Source organism: Diadema antillarum, unplaced genomic scaffold (assembly GCF_040938485.1).
Source record: "Diadema antillarum isolate AM-2024a unplaced genomic scaffold, OU_Dant_1.0 seq00001659_RagTag, whole genome shotgun sequence".
Lineage (NCBI taxonomy): Eukaryota > Metazoa > Echinodermata > Echinoidea > Diadematoida > Diadematidae > Diadema > Diadema antillarum.
In genome coordinates, this window is record NW_027272359.1 from 1,566,022 (window position 1) to 1,583,419 (window position 17,398).

General features: G+C 40.5%; 1 protein-coding gene across 1 annotated transcript; it reads right to left on the reverse strand.

Moving 5' to 3' along the window:
• Nucleotides 1–1,139: 1,139 nt before the first annotated feature.
• Nucleotides 1,140–16,479, reverse strand: LOC139711431 (pre-mRNA-processing factor 19-like). Its single transcript, XM_071623314.1, has 11 exons — nt 16,461–16,479; nt 11,414–11,563; nt 10,652–10,870; nt 9,664–9,815; nt 7,678–7,794; nt 7,114–7,189; nt 6,482–6,591; nt 5,730–5,955; nt 5,034–5,290; nt 4,283–4,388; nt 1,140–2,669 (listed from the first exon to the last, which is right to left on the reverse strand). The coding sequence occupies exons 1-11, from the start codon at nt 16,477–16,479 to the stop codon at nt 2,572–2,574; spliced, it is 1,530 nt and encodes a 509-aa protein (XP_071479415.1). The 3' UTR covers nt 1,140–2,571.
• Nucleotides 16,480–17,398: the final 919 nt, after the last annotated feature.

A 17,398-nucleotide genomic window follows, 5' to 3' on the forward strand; every position in this document is an offset into this window, starting at 1 on the left:
CAGAGTATACTTCAGTAACTGCTGAATTTCACATATTCCCCAATATGCGTTTGGGACTAAGCCACTATTTGAGAGAAGTTTCTCTTCATTAATTTCTCAAATTTGCTGAGAGATTATGCTGCAATCACTTTAAAATGGATCCTGTCCAATGTCATACTTTTTCATTTTGTTTTGTCTTGTATTGCTCTCAACATCTGGGATTATGATTTTTCCAGTGTTCAGAAAAATAGGGTATGTACTTCAGTATTCTATAAAACAAAACATCTTTCCATTCATTTTGAAGAGTCCCAGTAAGAGGATCAATTGGATATATTGCCCAATCTAGGCTCTCCCTCCTGGCAAAGCTTCATATGTCTCCCACTGATATACAATGGTGTACAGTCACCTTAGCTTCTATGAACTGAAGAAAGATAATATACTCATGTCTGCACATACTGGAATAGAGACATGTGTGCATCGGGGCATCTTCATTCATGCTTCCATAAACTGATGTGCCGTTACAAAATGTATCATTCACAGCATATGCTGTAGATCAAGTAATGTTTTTGCGATGCTCGTTTTACAAAGATTTACTTTACGACTCAGTAGAATACACATTTATGTTTACATCGTTTTTTCTTTCTTTTCAAATGTACATGTACATAGTAATGCAACTTTTATGCAATATGCACTTATGAGTGAAACTATCTGCTTCACATTTTACATGTGGCATATTCTCCTGCTTTTTCTTCTGAAATTCCCAAAGACTGAAATTCGAGACAAAACCGTTGTTCTGTAAGTGATTTGATACCAAAACCTTGCACAGCAAAACCATCAACTTCTTAAAACTTTCCATTACCATGAAATCTATGTATATATGTAAAATCCATTCTGCGAGACCATTTTCGGCTTCAAAGCTCACCCACCACAATAGTAGGGACCGTCAGGACATCCTACAATGTTCGCTGTAAGTCAAGACTCCAGGGAATTCAACAATCCGATGGTTTGCTGTACAGTGTTTACTGAGTGAATGAGTTTATTGTTAAATATGTAGAAATGCATTACACAAAAGCAAGAACTAGTCTAAAGTATCTATAAACATGAGAAAACAAGGTTTGTTTGGTTTTTTTTCAAAAGGATAATTTCTAATGTCGGGCAAATGAATGGAGAATGCAATTAAATTCATTCAAAAGCTTATGACGTCATAAAAAAATGTGTCGCTCAAAGAAATGTACACATAGCTTTACAAGTACATCACAGGCACACATTTGACATTATTTTATACAGTAGGCACTGCTAGTACTTCTCATAACTAAGATATAGTTTTTCATTTTCACACTTTGAAATCATTTTGTTTTAAACTGACAACAAAATAATGCTTGTTACATTCTACAAAATAATGCATTTATCCTTTTGAATCTCCTAACACAATTTTAAAAAGTGTCGCCATCATATAACAGATTAATTTTTGCTCCCTGCCACAGAATTTAGCTGTATTGGTTTTCATCCTGTCTTCCTCTCTATCAAATGGAAATAGAGTCCATTTTGGACAAATCATTGCCACGAAACCGGTTCTTCAAAGGCAGGAAAGGGCAAGGAAGAAGAATATGGAATAGAAGAAGAAAATTATCTTTTCCTTCTTGAAAATATAGCAACATATGAGGATTTAATTTAGGAGACAGGGTTTCATATCATATATATGCATAAGAGCACAAATTTGCACTGTTGCGCAACCGCCCGAGTAATTTTGATACAGCATCACAAACTTAGCAGAACAATGTATATTCGGATGTTATTACACATTTGCTTCCAAACTAGCCAAAAGAAAACAGATGACAAGTAATGACTCTTGCAACACTCCTTGGCAGAGGCAGAATGAAAATGAGAATCTTTTTACAACTTACTTACACATAATTTCAAAATCACTTCATTAATCTTGCAGCTCAAATGTCAGTGTGTCTATAAATTGTTCATCTGTTGAATATTTCCAAGCCAAGGGCTTGAATCAGGAAAGTTTGATGGAAAATCATACACATAAACAGAGATGCACAAGACAGTAGTATCGTAAGTATGGAGAAAAACAAAATTGTCGTTACAACAAAACCCTAAAACAAAACATAATATCAAATACGAAGTAATCAGCAAGATTTGAAAATTAGTGAGCAACGACATGCGGCTACTTCAAAAATATGCCATGAAAGAGCTTCATGTGTCGACGGGAAGAAAACTCATCAATATAACATAATTATTAACTCACAAATCAAGACAAACTAACCAGTAAGTTCTGGAAATGAAATAGGCATAGACACAAGGCTAAAGCACAAAATGTCATGACAGTGATTCAGATGTTGTGTAGCTATGGAGTATTCATAATTCTTTAGAGGTGGGGGACTCACATGGATCCAATTACCTAGGAGATTACTTTAAGTTTAAATCTACTGCAATATCACCAATCACAGCAACAGAAAGACGGCTACAGCAGATTGGCTCTTTATAGTTGTTGTCACGGTAATTATTTTGGTTATTCGTCTCTGTCACATGGCCAAGAAATACCTGATGAAACTGACCATTGGTAAGAGGTGATGACCATAGTTAGAGGCTGTAGAACTTCAGACTCCTGTCCATACTGGCCGAAGCCAGGAACGATGCATGCTGACCGAACCTGACACCTGTCGTCATGGCAGTGTGATCTGGAAATGAGTGCAAGAAAGATGGTTCCCTTCAATAAATCAATCTCTCTAAAACTTATCTTCACAAATATTCTACAGAACTTCTACAATATTGCATCTTCAATACATATACGTTGGTTCTAACAGCTGTCCAGCTTTTCCGCATTTCCGAGTTGAGAGTTTGAAACGGGAGAGTGTGAAGGACAGTCATACGAATAAGCCAGTTTGGGGATCCAGTTTGCGCATGAGCAGAAAATGGTCATTCATACTGAGAGACAGGTTGGTTTTTAAATTCACTGAGATAAGCATCTGTGATGCAATGATTATTTATGTAATCCTTATTAATGGTCCCTGCTAGTACATTCACCTGACAGCAAGTCTGGTATTTGGCAATGTGAACAGAAAAAGTAAGAACATGCATTCAATACAGCACAATGAAATGGATGCTTCCCAAAGTATTGACTGACGAACCATTCTGGTCACTTGATCTATGCAGGTTCATTCTGTGTTTGAATGCGATTCCCATAAATTGCTATGTTAGGCAAGCTGATGCATTGCGTCGCTTTGAATCGAGTGAAGAGCCTAACCAAGTGAGAAAAATGAAAGGTCATTTGTACCCATGTGCACATGAGCTATCTCTCAACTGGCTTATAATTAGAACCTGCCACCTGTCTTCACAGTGGTATGATCTAGAAATGAGTGTAACACTGATGGCTCCCTCACTGCCATATTTCCATCGGGCATAATACAACACGAGCATAAGTCTCAAGGATGATGACGTCTTACAGGAATGACTTACATATATCTGTGCTTGTTTGAAATTAGTTACCCCAGCTGAATATTTAACTCCAGTTGTAATATGGATCAACATAGTAATCCCCCATTTGAGAGCATGTTTACTGTTAGAGGTACTGTTTACCATAGGGAGCAGTAATTCTAAAAATGTTCGATATATCACATTTGATGCATATGTGTAGGTCAGTTGTATCACAAAACATCCTACCATGTAAATATTTTGCAATAAAGCCTAAATATATATCAAGACATCACTATTTTTCTCAATAAACCATAACTATGGATGGTTTAGTCTAGAGACATTTTTTTATAACTTTTGTTCAGACTTTGTATATTTAACAATACTTAACATTAATTATATGATTATACTGATCCAAATTTTTACATTCGTTGTTTCTATCCCTACCTCACATTTTAGAACTATTTTGAAGCACTAAAGTTGAGTTTTTGTTTTATCTGCAATTGGTAAATCATGCCTTTAATTCACTGTAAAACAGAATACTGGAAAGATAAAAACAAATTGGAGCAAAAAAAAATTGATACACTCATTTCTTGCAGAATGATTTCCTCCTTATCACCATATTTCATCTTCAACAGTTCTGAATGTTTGGCAACACTGGATAACTTTCCCCTTTTTTCTCATATGTTTTTTTCACAAACTTCCATGAACTCTGGCCATACAAGGGGACAAAAATATTGAACATTCCGGAAGAAACTGGTCTGCATCTCCTGTCAGTGTGTCACTCGATAGCGAGAGAGATAGAGACAAACAGATGGATGTATGACTAGACAGACACAAGGATCCTATCATTAGTATCGCAGACAAGAAGACAACTTACCAGTGAGGACGGCCAGTTCCTGCCACTGCTTGCAGAGGAACACCCTGGTGTCTGTCCCTGCTACAGCCAGGTAAGATCCACTCTGGTCAAAGGTCAGGGATTTGATCTAGTCGAGAAAGTGGGGAACAGATTAAAATTGTACTTTGTTGGCAAAAGTCATCGGCAATTATCTTCAGCTTGGAAGGATGATGAAATATAAAGAAGATAAAGAAGATTACTTTTTTTTTTTTGTAATTCCGACTTTGGACCTCAAGCTGAGATTTTGTCAAGAAGGCACAAAACTATCCTCTTGTACGACTGAATGGGAAAAGAGGCGAATAATGAGCGCATAGAAATTTCTGTATCAACAGCAAAACAGTCAACCCTTTTTCATTTGGCAACAGCTAGCAATATTCAGGGGTGTGAGAGTACTTGCAGAAAAAGTCTGAAAACATCTGAAACTTATGAAAAAGAGTCTGTAGAGCCTTAAACAATGAACATTTCAATGCATTTGAACTGCAAACAGTCTAAAAAGTGGGTTTTTTGGCAGAGTTCAAAAGTCTGGAATCAGACTAAACTCTGCACTCTCACAACTTTGAATAGTGTCCTATCATATGTATGAAAAGTACAAGCACTTTATCGTCTTTACTCATCCACATCGCATATAAACAAGTTATGCCTATCAGTCACGCCAACAAATAAAAAAAATGGTCATTGTAATCAAAAACACATCACAAATGATGATTGTTAGTGATCTAGGAGAGAAACATACCTCATAGTTGTCGTCAAGGGTGATATTCTTGAAATTCTTCAGCTTCCTCAGATCCCATAGTTTGACGATGGCGTCGTCGGCAGCCGTGGCCAGGTAGTAGCCGTTCTCCGAGAAGGCCAGGGCCGTGACCGGTCCCGAGTGACCGGGGAAGTTGGCCACGTTGGTGCACTCCTTCAGATCCCAGATCTTGATGACACTGTCCGCCGTTCCCGTGCCAAAGATGAGACCATCAGGATGGAACTGGGCACAGGTCAAGGCTGGGAGTCACAGAGAACAAAGTGATTGCTACTTGAAAAGATATTCAAGCCATGGTATGATATGCAACATTTCAAAATTATGTGTAAAACAATAATACTGGAACAACATTTTTCTCAGCACTTGCCTCAAATCCTAAACAACTCTGCAGGCAAGAAAATCTGCAGTCTACATCAATAAAACTTTCTCAGCCCATCTTGTACAAATAGCAAGTAGTAAAACGGGTTTTAAAACAGATTCTTTTAACTGACATTTTCCTTACTCAATTTTCTTCTGTCAATTCATGCAGCCAAATTTTGTGCTTTCTTCCCTCATCCTGGCTATGTTTATAGTTTGTAATTGTCCACACAATAAATCACCAACACCAACACATTACATGAAGGAAAAATCCCCTGATGAGATATTTCACTTAACTCATCTGGGACGACGAGGCAAACTCACCATGTCCGACAGAGTCATCTGAGACCTTGGTAAGGACGCGGCCTGTGGCGATGTCTGAGAAGGCCCAGTGGCGATCCTCCGAGCAGCTGAGCAGGAAGTCGCCAGTGGCGTGAAGACTCAGGCCGGTGACGGCGGCGTCGTGGGCGCGCACGACCTGCGAGCAGGATGCGTTCTGGACGATCCAGATGCGGATGGTGGCATCGGGGGAGGAAGTGAAGACCACGTCCTGCGAGGAAAAGAAAGAATGGTGTAAAAAAATGTCATGTTCGATGACCACAGCAGCACACTTGACAGCAAGCATTGATTGAAGGTATTTGGATGCATCGATTCATCAATGGCTGTGGTGAAATATTTCTCTCATTTTCATCTGACATGTACAGCAGTCTCGTTTTTGAAAGAATCCTGATCTAAATGACAATGTCACAGTTTGAAGGCATATGACTTTCAACAAACCATTTGCCCTCCTTTACCATTAGGAAACTTATATTCACATACAGTCGTGTCTAATGGTACCAACAGCAAAATGCAAAAAAAAAACAAAACAAAACAAAACAAAACAAAACAACTTTAGATCAACCTTCAATACTTCTGTGACAATTGTGAGAGGCTATTTGCTCGTGTGCATGACAATACTGTAGCTAGTTTTAAATCATTTAAATCATATGCATTTTATTGCAAATATCAAAGTAAATAAGAGTAAGTTGTCAGTCATTGTCTGCTGTTGCACTTTCAGTGGAAGGGACTTTCCGTACCTCTGTGGGGTGGTATATGACATTGTTGACCTTCTTGGCGTGTCCTTTCAAGATGGCCGTCACCTGCTCCGTGTCCTTGTTGAACACCACTGCGTTCCTGTCAGCCCCACCTAAAAGAGAGAACAGGACAGTAAACTTGTATAGGGGTCAATTGCTCTCTCTCTCTCCTGGGTAAACCTTCCATGATTTGACATCCACGTACCATCCACATTCTTGGGTCTATAAGCATTGGGGGAGGGTAGACAGTGTTCTACTAGTTTTGCCATCAAAAGCATTCAGACCTTCACACAGACATCACTGCTAAATATCACTGATTTTTCAGCACGCACAGAAACAATTAGTTAATTTATCAGATGGTAGATACATAAAAACCCCAAATAAAGCAAATCACACAGAACTACACATTAATACAAATTACTTGCAGTGAGCTGTGTCTACTTTCATCTCAGTCTTGCGATATAGGGAACTTACACATAGTTGCCACAATATGGCTTCAGGTGTACATAATAATATATGAAAACTTGCTCTGATGTAATATAATTGAAGACATCTCTGGAGTCTCGTATGGCTCAACATATCAACCCTTCTCACTTCCAAGAGATAGAGTATCATCCGTTTCCATGGAGACCTACCTGTGAGGACCTTGGATGTATCTGATGCCTGGAGATCGAGAGCCAGGATACCAGGGATACTGGCGCTGTGCAGACCCTGTCCGGAGGATGTCATGAATATTCATTAAAACAGAATATCAGTTATTCTAATCACTACTACAGCTACCTTCTGGTGTATCTTTTATACATTTTATACATGTACATACATGTATCTTTCATACATTTTATATATGTACACTTGTATGTACAATATATGTTATATTGCAATACGGCCAAATAAACAATAATAATAATAATAATAATAATCACCATCATCATCATCATCGTCATCATCATCATCATAATCTCTCAGACTCAGTGAATCATTTAATTCCGTAATTGTTTCATTTACCCTTGAGTATAAAACACTCTTGTCTTTTTCCCACTGAGAAACCTTTAATTGTATAGACGAAATGATATTAAATGATATACTTGTTACTTACTGCCATATAAAAAATTAAAAATTCTCTAAAACAAATATGGAAGAACTGTGAAAAATTAAACCCAGCAAGCAGACAATGAGAGGTAGAGAGAGAGATGACTTACCGGGTGAGTAGCCCTGGGCCGGTAGTTCCTGATATCCTCTGAAGGGGCCAGTTCATCGGGAACCTTCTTGCCACGCTTCTTACGCTCGGCAGTCAGCACGTTGGCACGTTCTTGCAGCTGGAAATAACATCAGTCATGATTTTGTTACACTCAATTCCATATAGCTACACTATGCAAATGGAATCATACACAATACTGAACACACCTGGAGGCTCTTATCTCAAATATTGAAAATAATCCAAAATGTACCGATTTGCACTGGCAAGGAATCTACTCAAATGACTCCCAAATTTAGAACCGATTCCAGATCATCCTCAAATCTACAACCACTTGATCCGGGATGTACATCTTGCCACTCCTCCATTTTTTTTAGGTGATCCGAGAATTTTTAAATCAAATTCTGTTTGCTATTTGTTACTTTAACACTGCAAACTATTACTAGCAGACACACAGACAATGGACAGCAAAGGCAAATAATTCCATCAGTAGAGATTGTACTTGTGTATGTAGTCTAACCTATTTAAATGTATTTAACCCTGATTCTCTCATAGATGTGAAGAAAATCTTTTCACATGCTTTGATTATGCTATCTAACACAGAAATGGCACATAGGGAAAGCTGTCAGTTTCAGTCACAAGAGAGCATAATCTGACAGTATTTGAAATCACGTTTTGTTACCCACGCCGATGAAAATCGGCAGGGGGTTATGTAAAGGGTTCCGTATGTTTGTTTGTTTGTTTGTTTGTTTGTTTGTTTGTTTGTTTGTGTACAAGATAACAAGAGAACGGGTAAACGGATTTGCACGAAATGTTCAGGGGATGTCTGAATAATGACAGGAAAGAATCGATTAGATTTTGGTGATAATCGGTTGACCCTTGCAAATTCTGTGCGACCTTTAAGTTTTGACCCCATGGTATAGTGACCACTCCGAAAATTTTCCGTTTCTCACTTTGCGATTTTCCGCTACCATACGAAAACATAAACTCCCAAACGATCGGACTTCGCTGCTCAAATGTTCGTAAGAATTCCGAAATTTACGTTTAGGCCTATTTGAAGGACTATGTCCTTCTGGATTTATGAAAGTTCGTTCTCCGTCGTCACAAACTGGCCCGTATTTTGATGATTTTTCAAATTAAAATTGATTGTTTTTTTTCGTTGGAGGAGCATTTGCTCGGTCGCAGTCACACTGCACGATATGCGCGCTCAATGTCAATGCGTGTGCAAGGCCGCTGAAAATGCATCGCGCTCTACCCTGTTGGTGCAAAATAGCATCGGGGACGTTGCGGCGCTCGTTGGTGACCGAATACTGGTGCAGTAGACATTTGCATTTAACCCTTGCATTGAATAATTCCCGTAGACACTAATCATAGGGGTAATTGCCTAGGGGGTACGTAAATTTTGTTTTTCTTTTGCGCTTTTGTGGATACCATCAAAGATCGTACACTCATACGACCTTTGATATCAACACACTCTCGGCTTGCTATAAGCAAAATATCCCGCAAGAAAACGGCGTTTTTCTCGATTTTTAGCGCTTTTTCGGCGACCCGTCGCGTAGACAATACTCTTAAAACTGGACTTAATTCGCGCGCGCTTGGAAAAGTTCCGAATCTGCACTTTTGACGGTGGAATTTGGGATTTTCGATGGATTTTTGGAGGAGACTAAAGGACTTTCCTGTGGTGAATGAGTGTTACCGTATGTGAAATGATGTGATTTGCGTGTGATGTGACTGTAGAACCAAAGATCGTACACTTCAGTGTACGATCTTTGGTAGAACGCACTGGCTGGTGATAAAGGACACTGGCAATTAAGTGACCGAATTCTGGTAGATGACCGAATGCACAGTATGTTTACCCCGACTTTGTACAAGGCGTGGGTCTGCCGCCTTTGATGGCCCCTCTCTAGTTTTGTTTTGTTTTTGTTTTTTTCCAACAGGTTTCTTTGCTGAGAAAGGCTAGAGAAGAAAGAGATGGCATGAACTCTCTTACCTTCTGGATGATGTCGTCTGTCATGCCCATTGGGCCAGCTTCAGCAGCCTCCATAGGTTCTGGCACAGCGCTGGGCTGTGCAGACACAGCAGCAGGGATAGCTGCTCCCGGCACAATGCCTGGGGCAGCCTGGGGTTTCAGAGTCGCCAGGGCTGCAATGGGAAGATGGATAAGTCTAATTCTTCTCTGCATCCAATTTCTTTTCTACCAGATTGCACACAGGAAAACTTTTCAAGACATTTGTTGTTGCAGTAAAATGATTTGCTGGACAAAGTTCATACAAGTGAAGAGTTCGTTTGCAAAAAACCGATAAGTCCATCTTTGAAGATTTTGAAGTACGGTCTCTGTCATAAAATACAAAATAATACCTTTTAAATGATATATTGGTCACTACATATAAAGGTACATTTTTGAAGTTATGGTCAAAAGAAGCAAATATTTTCTTATTATTCTCTTTATTTTTCTTAACCATTAATCGTAAATATCTCCATTTGGCAAATATGGACTTATCGGTTTTTGCGAACAAATTCTTCAAATGTTTACTACTACATATCAATATGTGTGCTAATGTTATGAATGTAATCAGATAAAGACATCACACGTTTCTTGTATTCAACACTAAAGGGCAATAATAATCACAATGTTACTGTACAACCAGATGCAATCGCAGCATGAAAATTTTGCAAATTGAAGCCGATGGCCTTTTTGGTAGCATGAAACTTTCATGAATCGACACTAGCATTCAATGCATTGCATAGACAAACACTCTTGCCTGAATTTCACATTCATGAATTTTGGCTTCTCATGAAATTTACAAAAGTTTCATGCATGTGAAGATTTCTGGTTTAACAGTGTACAGAAAAAACACAATTCATGGCAGATTTAAACTACACAATACACAGATATCATGCCATCTTTACACATGTAGAGAAAGAGATATTGAGGTGGATTATTGAACTTATGTAAAGACAGCATGTGTTTTGCGAACCTTCACGTGCAGCTGTGACCTCCTTGGTGAGCCTGGCGATGACACGGCAGGCGGCGTCGTGCTGGTAGAGGGCGTGGGAGAGCTCCTGGCGGGCTGTCTGCAGCTGCTGGCGCAGGGTGAAGCTGTGCAGCATGCAGGCATCCCACTCATCCTGGAGGAGCTTCAAGATGGCCGGGATGCTGGTAGCCGTGGGAGGGCGTGGCTTCACCAGCGGGTTCACTGCAGTGGTAAAAAATCGCCGAGTTCAATTCAGTTTTTTGTCAACAGTACATGATGTGTTCGTTTGTATTTGTGGAAATCCAGCGACTTTAGTGGACAAATGCAACTGCAAAATGGTACAGTCTGATTCGTGTCAGTATAAGCTATAGCACATAACTATACAAGCAGTAACCACACAAGAGCTTAGAGTTTAGATAAAAATTACTACAGCAGTTTTAGAAGTTTGTGATTAGAGTCATCACATTTTGGAGAACAATTTTTTTCTCTCTCAAAAAAAAAATTGAAGATTGCTTTTCTATCCACCCTTGGTCTGGTTAGAAAATAATACAAATGTACCTAGACTTGAATTACTTTCATTGCAATGGGCCTGTGAAGTATGTTGCAACAACCACATAATCAATTAATTGATCAATCAATAAAAACCAATTTCATATTCCTCCCAAACTAGGCAAAATTAACTTATCAATGCCACAAATCTATGTATTTGTTGCTGCACAATGTTAACCCGCTGACGTGAGGCATTTTACACAGATTTTCACTGACCTTTGACCTCGATGAGCTGCTCCTCCGACAGAGGCTGTCCGTTCACTGGGTCAGTGCCATTTTCTGCTACGTATTTCTCAATGAGTCTCTTCTCAAAGACTCTGCCCGATGCTGGAGACACAACGGGTACATCTGGTACCTCATTGGAAACTGTGGGGGTGAAATCAAACATACATGTATCTCATGAGAAAAGAATTTACTGCCATGCAGCATTTTTATGTAAAAACAGAAACATTGAATTTGAATAAGAAAGACATCTGTAACTGCTTCCAAGTATTACAGGACAGTCACACCTGAACACTTGCAAAACAATTCTGGGATGGAACTCAGAATTCACTTACTAGGAAGAATTACACAAGAACCTGATATGACGAAGTGTAGTTCTGTAAACCAGCATGTACAATATACAGTATTCTCTGCTTAGTCACGTAGTGTTGCGCAGTGCATTTCTTACCCAATTAAAAGAGTACCCAATTAGCTGGAGAGCATGTTTCATACATGTCATGAGCAATTCTATTGCTCTGCGTTGCAGGTATTATCCAGCATTACATGCCATCGTATTTGTATGATATTAAGCCCACCTCACTGTACAATTTCTTGCGACACAATCTTGCATCGCAAAAGATTGCCAAATGGCGCACAGTGTGAGGAGGTCTGCGATACAACAGCCTCCGATTTTTCAAAATCTTAGTTACATTGTAGCTAAAATAATCATGTAAATATTCTTATGCCTCCTTCATCCATCTGCTGCCAGGACAATTTGCGCAAATTATCAGTGTAGGCGAGGTGTGTGTGTGTGTGTGTGTGCATGTAGTGGCTGCCTGCAAATCGGTAGCTGTGTAGACTGCAGTGCAACAGACATAGAAGGATCTGGATAAGTTTTTCTGGATTTTTTTTTTTTAATCATTATCTCACAGAATAATTTCGCCGAGGACTGTGGACATATGCCCTCTGCAATATATGTTAATTAGTGATCCCCTCCTTGAGATAAAATACATACAGTACAACTACAAGGTATCCATTTATTTCAAATCAAATGAAGCCCAAAGGTTTCCCGGCATGCTGCATAGAGTGCCAAGCAGAGCAGAGCATCCTGTTCCTGAGCTGTTTATGCTGTGTGTGGCAACATGGGTGGGTGGGTGGAAGGACATTCAGAACAAACAGCGCAGCACTGAGCGCAGTGTGCAGTAAGACTCAGAGTTTTCATAATACACACACACGCACTGCTTCCCATGATCACAGCGCACACACAAGCACACAGTACCAGAACACCCTATCATATAACACTAAATAGACCCTGTGCTGTGGTGTGGTGCCTGATCATTATTGTGATTGTGACAAGTGATAAATTCTGTCTGGTAGAAATCTACTCGAATTCACATGCAGTGCCCCATTAGGGTAAAATCACATACTGTGTAGCTAGCAAAGAAAGGCTAGGCATTTTTACTGATTGTGGGGCCCTTGGCCTTGCAGTGCACACAGACAATTCCCCATAGCCAGCAATAGAAAGATAGCCGGGCCGCTGATTGGCTGATCGCCCGGCCGTCTGCTTCACTGCACTGCGTGGTGTGCAAGAGTCACTACTCCGTGGATCGGTGCGGTGTACACAATGCGCTGCAATCAACATGCGTGCTTGCCATCGTGTTATGTAGCGGCTATGGCGGCGAGCTCGACTGAAGAGCTCCCATCAGTACACAACGCTACACAAACCACACAATATGGCGACTAATTAGCATAGTGATGTTGAGCTTCTTATGTGTGTCGCTCTACACCCGTACATGTCGCTACCATACAAATCGCATGTATTGATACACACACACCAACGAACACATCGAACTACTTCACAAATTCATACCTTAAAATCATGTAAAAATATGACTTATCAAATTTCAAACACAACGATAGCTTCGCTGAATACATGGTTACACTGAAGGAGGAAAATATTTTGCCAAAAATCGAAGACTTGATGTAAAAATGCCGAGTTTGGTATCAAACTGTTCGGCCAATAGCGCTGGAAATCGTTGCACACATATGTTATAACGTTGTGGGAAAATATGTAAATGACATGGGCAAAGAGCCAATGATGATGCAGCTTCGGTGTAGCTCCCGATTCATGAATGAAAAATGAGGTCATGCTAACGCGAGCGAGGGCAGTAGCGAATTGCGCATGCGCGGCTTGCCTGTGCACCATGGCTTGTGCCCTGAACTCCGCGCATGCGCAATTCGCTTCTGCCCTCGCACACATCAAAATGACGTCATTTTTCATTCATGAATCGGGAGCTACACCGAAGCTGCATCATCATTGGCTCTTTACCTCCGTCATTTACATATTTTCCCACAACGTTATAACATATGTGTGCGACGATTTCCAGTGCGATCGGCCAAACAGTTTGATACCAAACTCGGCATATTTACATCAAATTTGCGATTTTTGGCAAAATATTTTCCTCCTTCGGTGTAACCATGTATTCAGTGAAGCTATCGTTATGTTTGAGATTCGATAAGTCATATTTTTACATGATTTCAAGGTGTGAATTTGTGAAGTTGTTTGATGTGTTCGTTGGTGTTTGTGTATCAATACATGCGATATGTATGGTAGCGACATGTACGGGTGTCAGTCCGGGAAACCCGCTCATGAGGACCGCTCCCGCGTATGAGGACTGCCCCCGCCTCATGAGGACCCCGGGGTTCCTCATACTGACCCCGGGGGGAAGTCCTCACGAGGACCCCTATTCACTTCTTTTTCATCTCACATCTGACGTATAAATTGTAGCAACTTTGCACGGTGATTTTTTGTTACACACACATGTCCACTATCCATGATGAAAAGAAGAAAAAATCCTGTCTGTTTATTTCTTCAAAAATCGAGTTTTAATCAACCGATGCAGAGCGCCCATCAAAACACGGGCGCCAACGTGTTCGCACAATGCCAGACTGCCGCACCTAGCGGCCTGATCCGTCTAAATATTTTCGGTGCTTTTTTCTGCGGCTCGCACATCTCCGCGCGCGAATCAGCCTCGTGAAGCTGAAGTCTGACATCTTTTCACACAAATTCGCAACGAGAAAAATGAAATCAGTACTAACCTGATCTTGTACATATATTCCAAATTACTATTCCACACTGATAAGGTAGGTGAGTACTCCAGTTTATTAGCAAACTAATCACTTTGTAGGTATGATGGGTTCACTTTCTTCGTTAATTCCGCCGTCCGCTAAACTTTGGGCGCTTTTTCTGGAATCCCGCGACGAGACGTCACATCACATCACGCATCCCCATTAGCACATACAGACAGCGCGCAAGTTCGCTCTGAAAATCTCTCAGCTTGCGCGCTGTCTAGATGTGCTGGATGCGTGATGTGATGTGACGTCGCAACGCGGGATGATTCCAGGAAAGCGCCAAAACTGACAAAAATTAGCGGATGGCGCGGAATTGACGAAGGAAGTAAACTCGTCATACCTACAAAGTGATTAGTTTGCTAACAAACTGGAGTACCCACCTACTCTATCAGTGTGGAATAGTAATTTGGAATATATGTACAAGATCATGTTAGTACTGATTTCATTTTTCTCGTTGCAAATTTGTGTGAAAAGATGTCAGACTTCAGCTTCACGAGGCTGATTCACGCGCGGAGATGTGCGAGCCGCAGAAAAAAGCACCGAAAATATTTAGACGGATCAGGCCGCTAGGTGCGGCAGTCTGGCATTGTGTGAACACGTTGGCGCCCGTGTTTTGATGGGCGCTCTGCATCGGTTGATTAAAACTCGATTTTTGAAGAAAAAAACAGACAGGATTTTTTCTTCTTTTCATCATGGATAGTGGACATGTGTGTGTAACAAAAAATCACCGTGCAAAGTTGCTACAATTTATACGTCAGATGTGAGATGAAAAAGAAGTGAATATGGGTCCTCGTGAGGACTTCCCCCCGGGGTCAGTATGAGGAACCCCAGGGTCCTCATGAGGCGGGGGCAGTCCTCATACGCAGGAGCGGTCCTCATGAGCGGGTTTCCCAGACTGGTGTGGAGCGACACACATAAGAAGCTCAACACCACAATGCAAATTGGTCGCCATATTCTTCAGCGAGGTCACCGCCATAACCGCTACGTAACACGAAGGCAAGCACGCATGTTGATAGCCCCGGAGACCGCGCCTGGCGGCGCGGTCCTGGCGGCTTCCCCGCAGTTTCGCTTACGTTAGTTGAAGTATTCTGTGCGCTTGTGCAAGTGATTGTGAATTCTGTGAACATCGGTGAGCTGCTTATAAAACATCATTTTGTGCATCACAAGCAATGAAATGCATCAAACAGTCGCCGATGATAGTCATTTAGGTTTCATCGACCCATGTAAGTATTCCTAGTAGTTTCTGTTGAAAAATTAAGGAAATATAGCGCCGCAAAGGCACCCGTTTGTTCAACATGAAGATCTTTTATGGGAGCACGGCGCAGCCGGCTGTCGCAGTTAGCATGTTGAGTGCAAGGCATTGTGTACACCACACTGATCCATGGAGTAGTGAATCTCGCACACTGCGCTGTGCAGAGAAGTGGACGGCCGGGCGATCAGCCGATCAGCGGCCCGGCTATCATTTCACAGCTTTCAAAGGGGGAGTTTTTAATGTGCTGTGCATATCTTCTGCGTGCAGTGCAGTGCATACTGCATCTTGCCAAGGATTTGAATGGGTTATCATATCAGCCCACTTCTGTTAAAAAAGGGGAAAAATGCACGGGTCTCCACAGTCACAGACAGACCACAGCACACACGGATCGACACTGATGCACAAACACCTCACCAAAACTAGCAAAAGCAAAACACCGTCACGTGTGTCAAGTGACATAGGACTGCACACATGGGACTGAGCGAAATGTCTACCACACCGTCACAATAGATACAGGATAACATAATATTGGTGGCGATTTAGGTAATCACAGCTGAAACTTTCGAAGCAAATGCTGTCAACAGGTAAATCAAACATCTCCCTATCCTTTATATCACATCGGAGCATTGAAACCACGGCAAATATGAGAAAATTACAGCGTTACTTTCAATTACTCACTTGAGCAAACAAGCGCCATGATGATGCCAACGCAACGTGATTTGATTGGGAAGCAAAAAAAAAAAAAAAAGCGAGGCGGCACTATCCAAAAACTGACACTAGAGGGCTTATTTTGGGATATGTAAATACAAAGAGATTTTTAGTGGAGAAAATCTCTTTGGGATAATTATGAGCATTGTCGAGGAAGTTGTCTTTTTCTTTCTTTCTTTCTTTAACTTTCTTGCTCTTTCTTTCTTCCTTTCCTTCTTTCTTCCTTTCTTTTTCTTTCATTCTTTCTTTTTCTTTCTTTCTTTCCTTCTTTGTTTCTTTATACTTTCTTTCTTCCTTCCTTTTTTCTAACTTTCTTTCCTTTTTTTTTTCGTTTCCGCTCTTGATTCATGACATTCTTTTCTTTTTTTTACCCTAGAAATGTTTGAATTTTTAAGTTTTCTCTTAGTTTTCATTCACCAAAGAATAACATTTGAAATAAAATCCAAATAAGCCACTGGTCTCCAGATTACATAGAGATTAGAGAAATAAGCCCCCAAAATCACAATATCACTGAATTCATCACTTTCATCACTACTGCATTACTGTTATATGTACATGTACAAAGTACCATCTAGCATTTTCATTTCATATTTTCAAAGATATTCTGATCAATATTATCATTATTGTGTTTCTGCATGTTTAAGTCTCATTTGTTGGCATTTTTTACTGTAATCATTATCCCCGTTGAGGACGGACTGATTTTGCTACAACACGCATTTCCCACAGACACCTGCCCGAGTATTCTCGGGACTTGTCCTCAGCGGGTTAAGAAGTATATTTTTTTTTTGTTCACCTATGCGATGTGTATATAACTTGAACATATTTATACATAATTTTGTACCAAAAATAGTAAAACTTTTCTGATTATGACACTGCATTGTTTGAGGTAGGGTATGTACATACAGTGC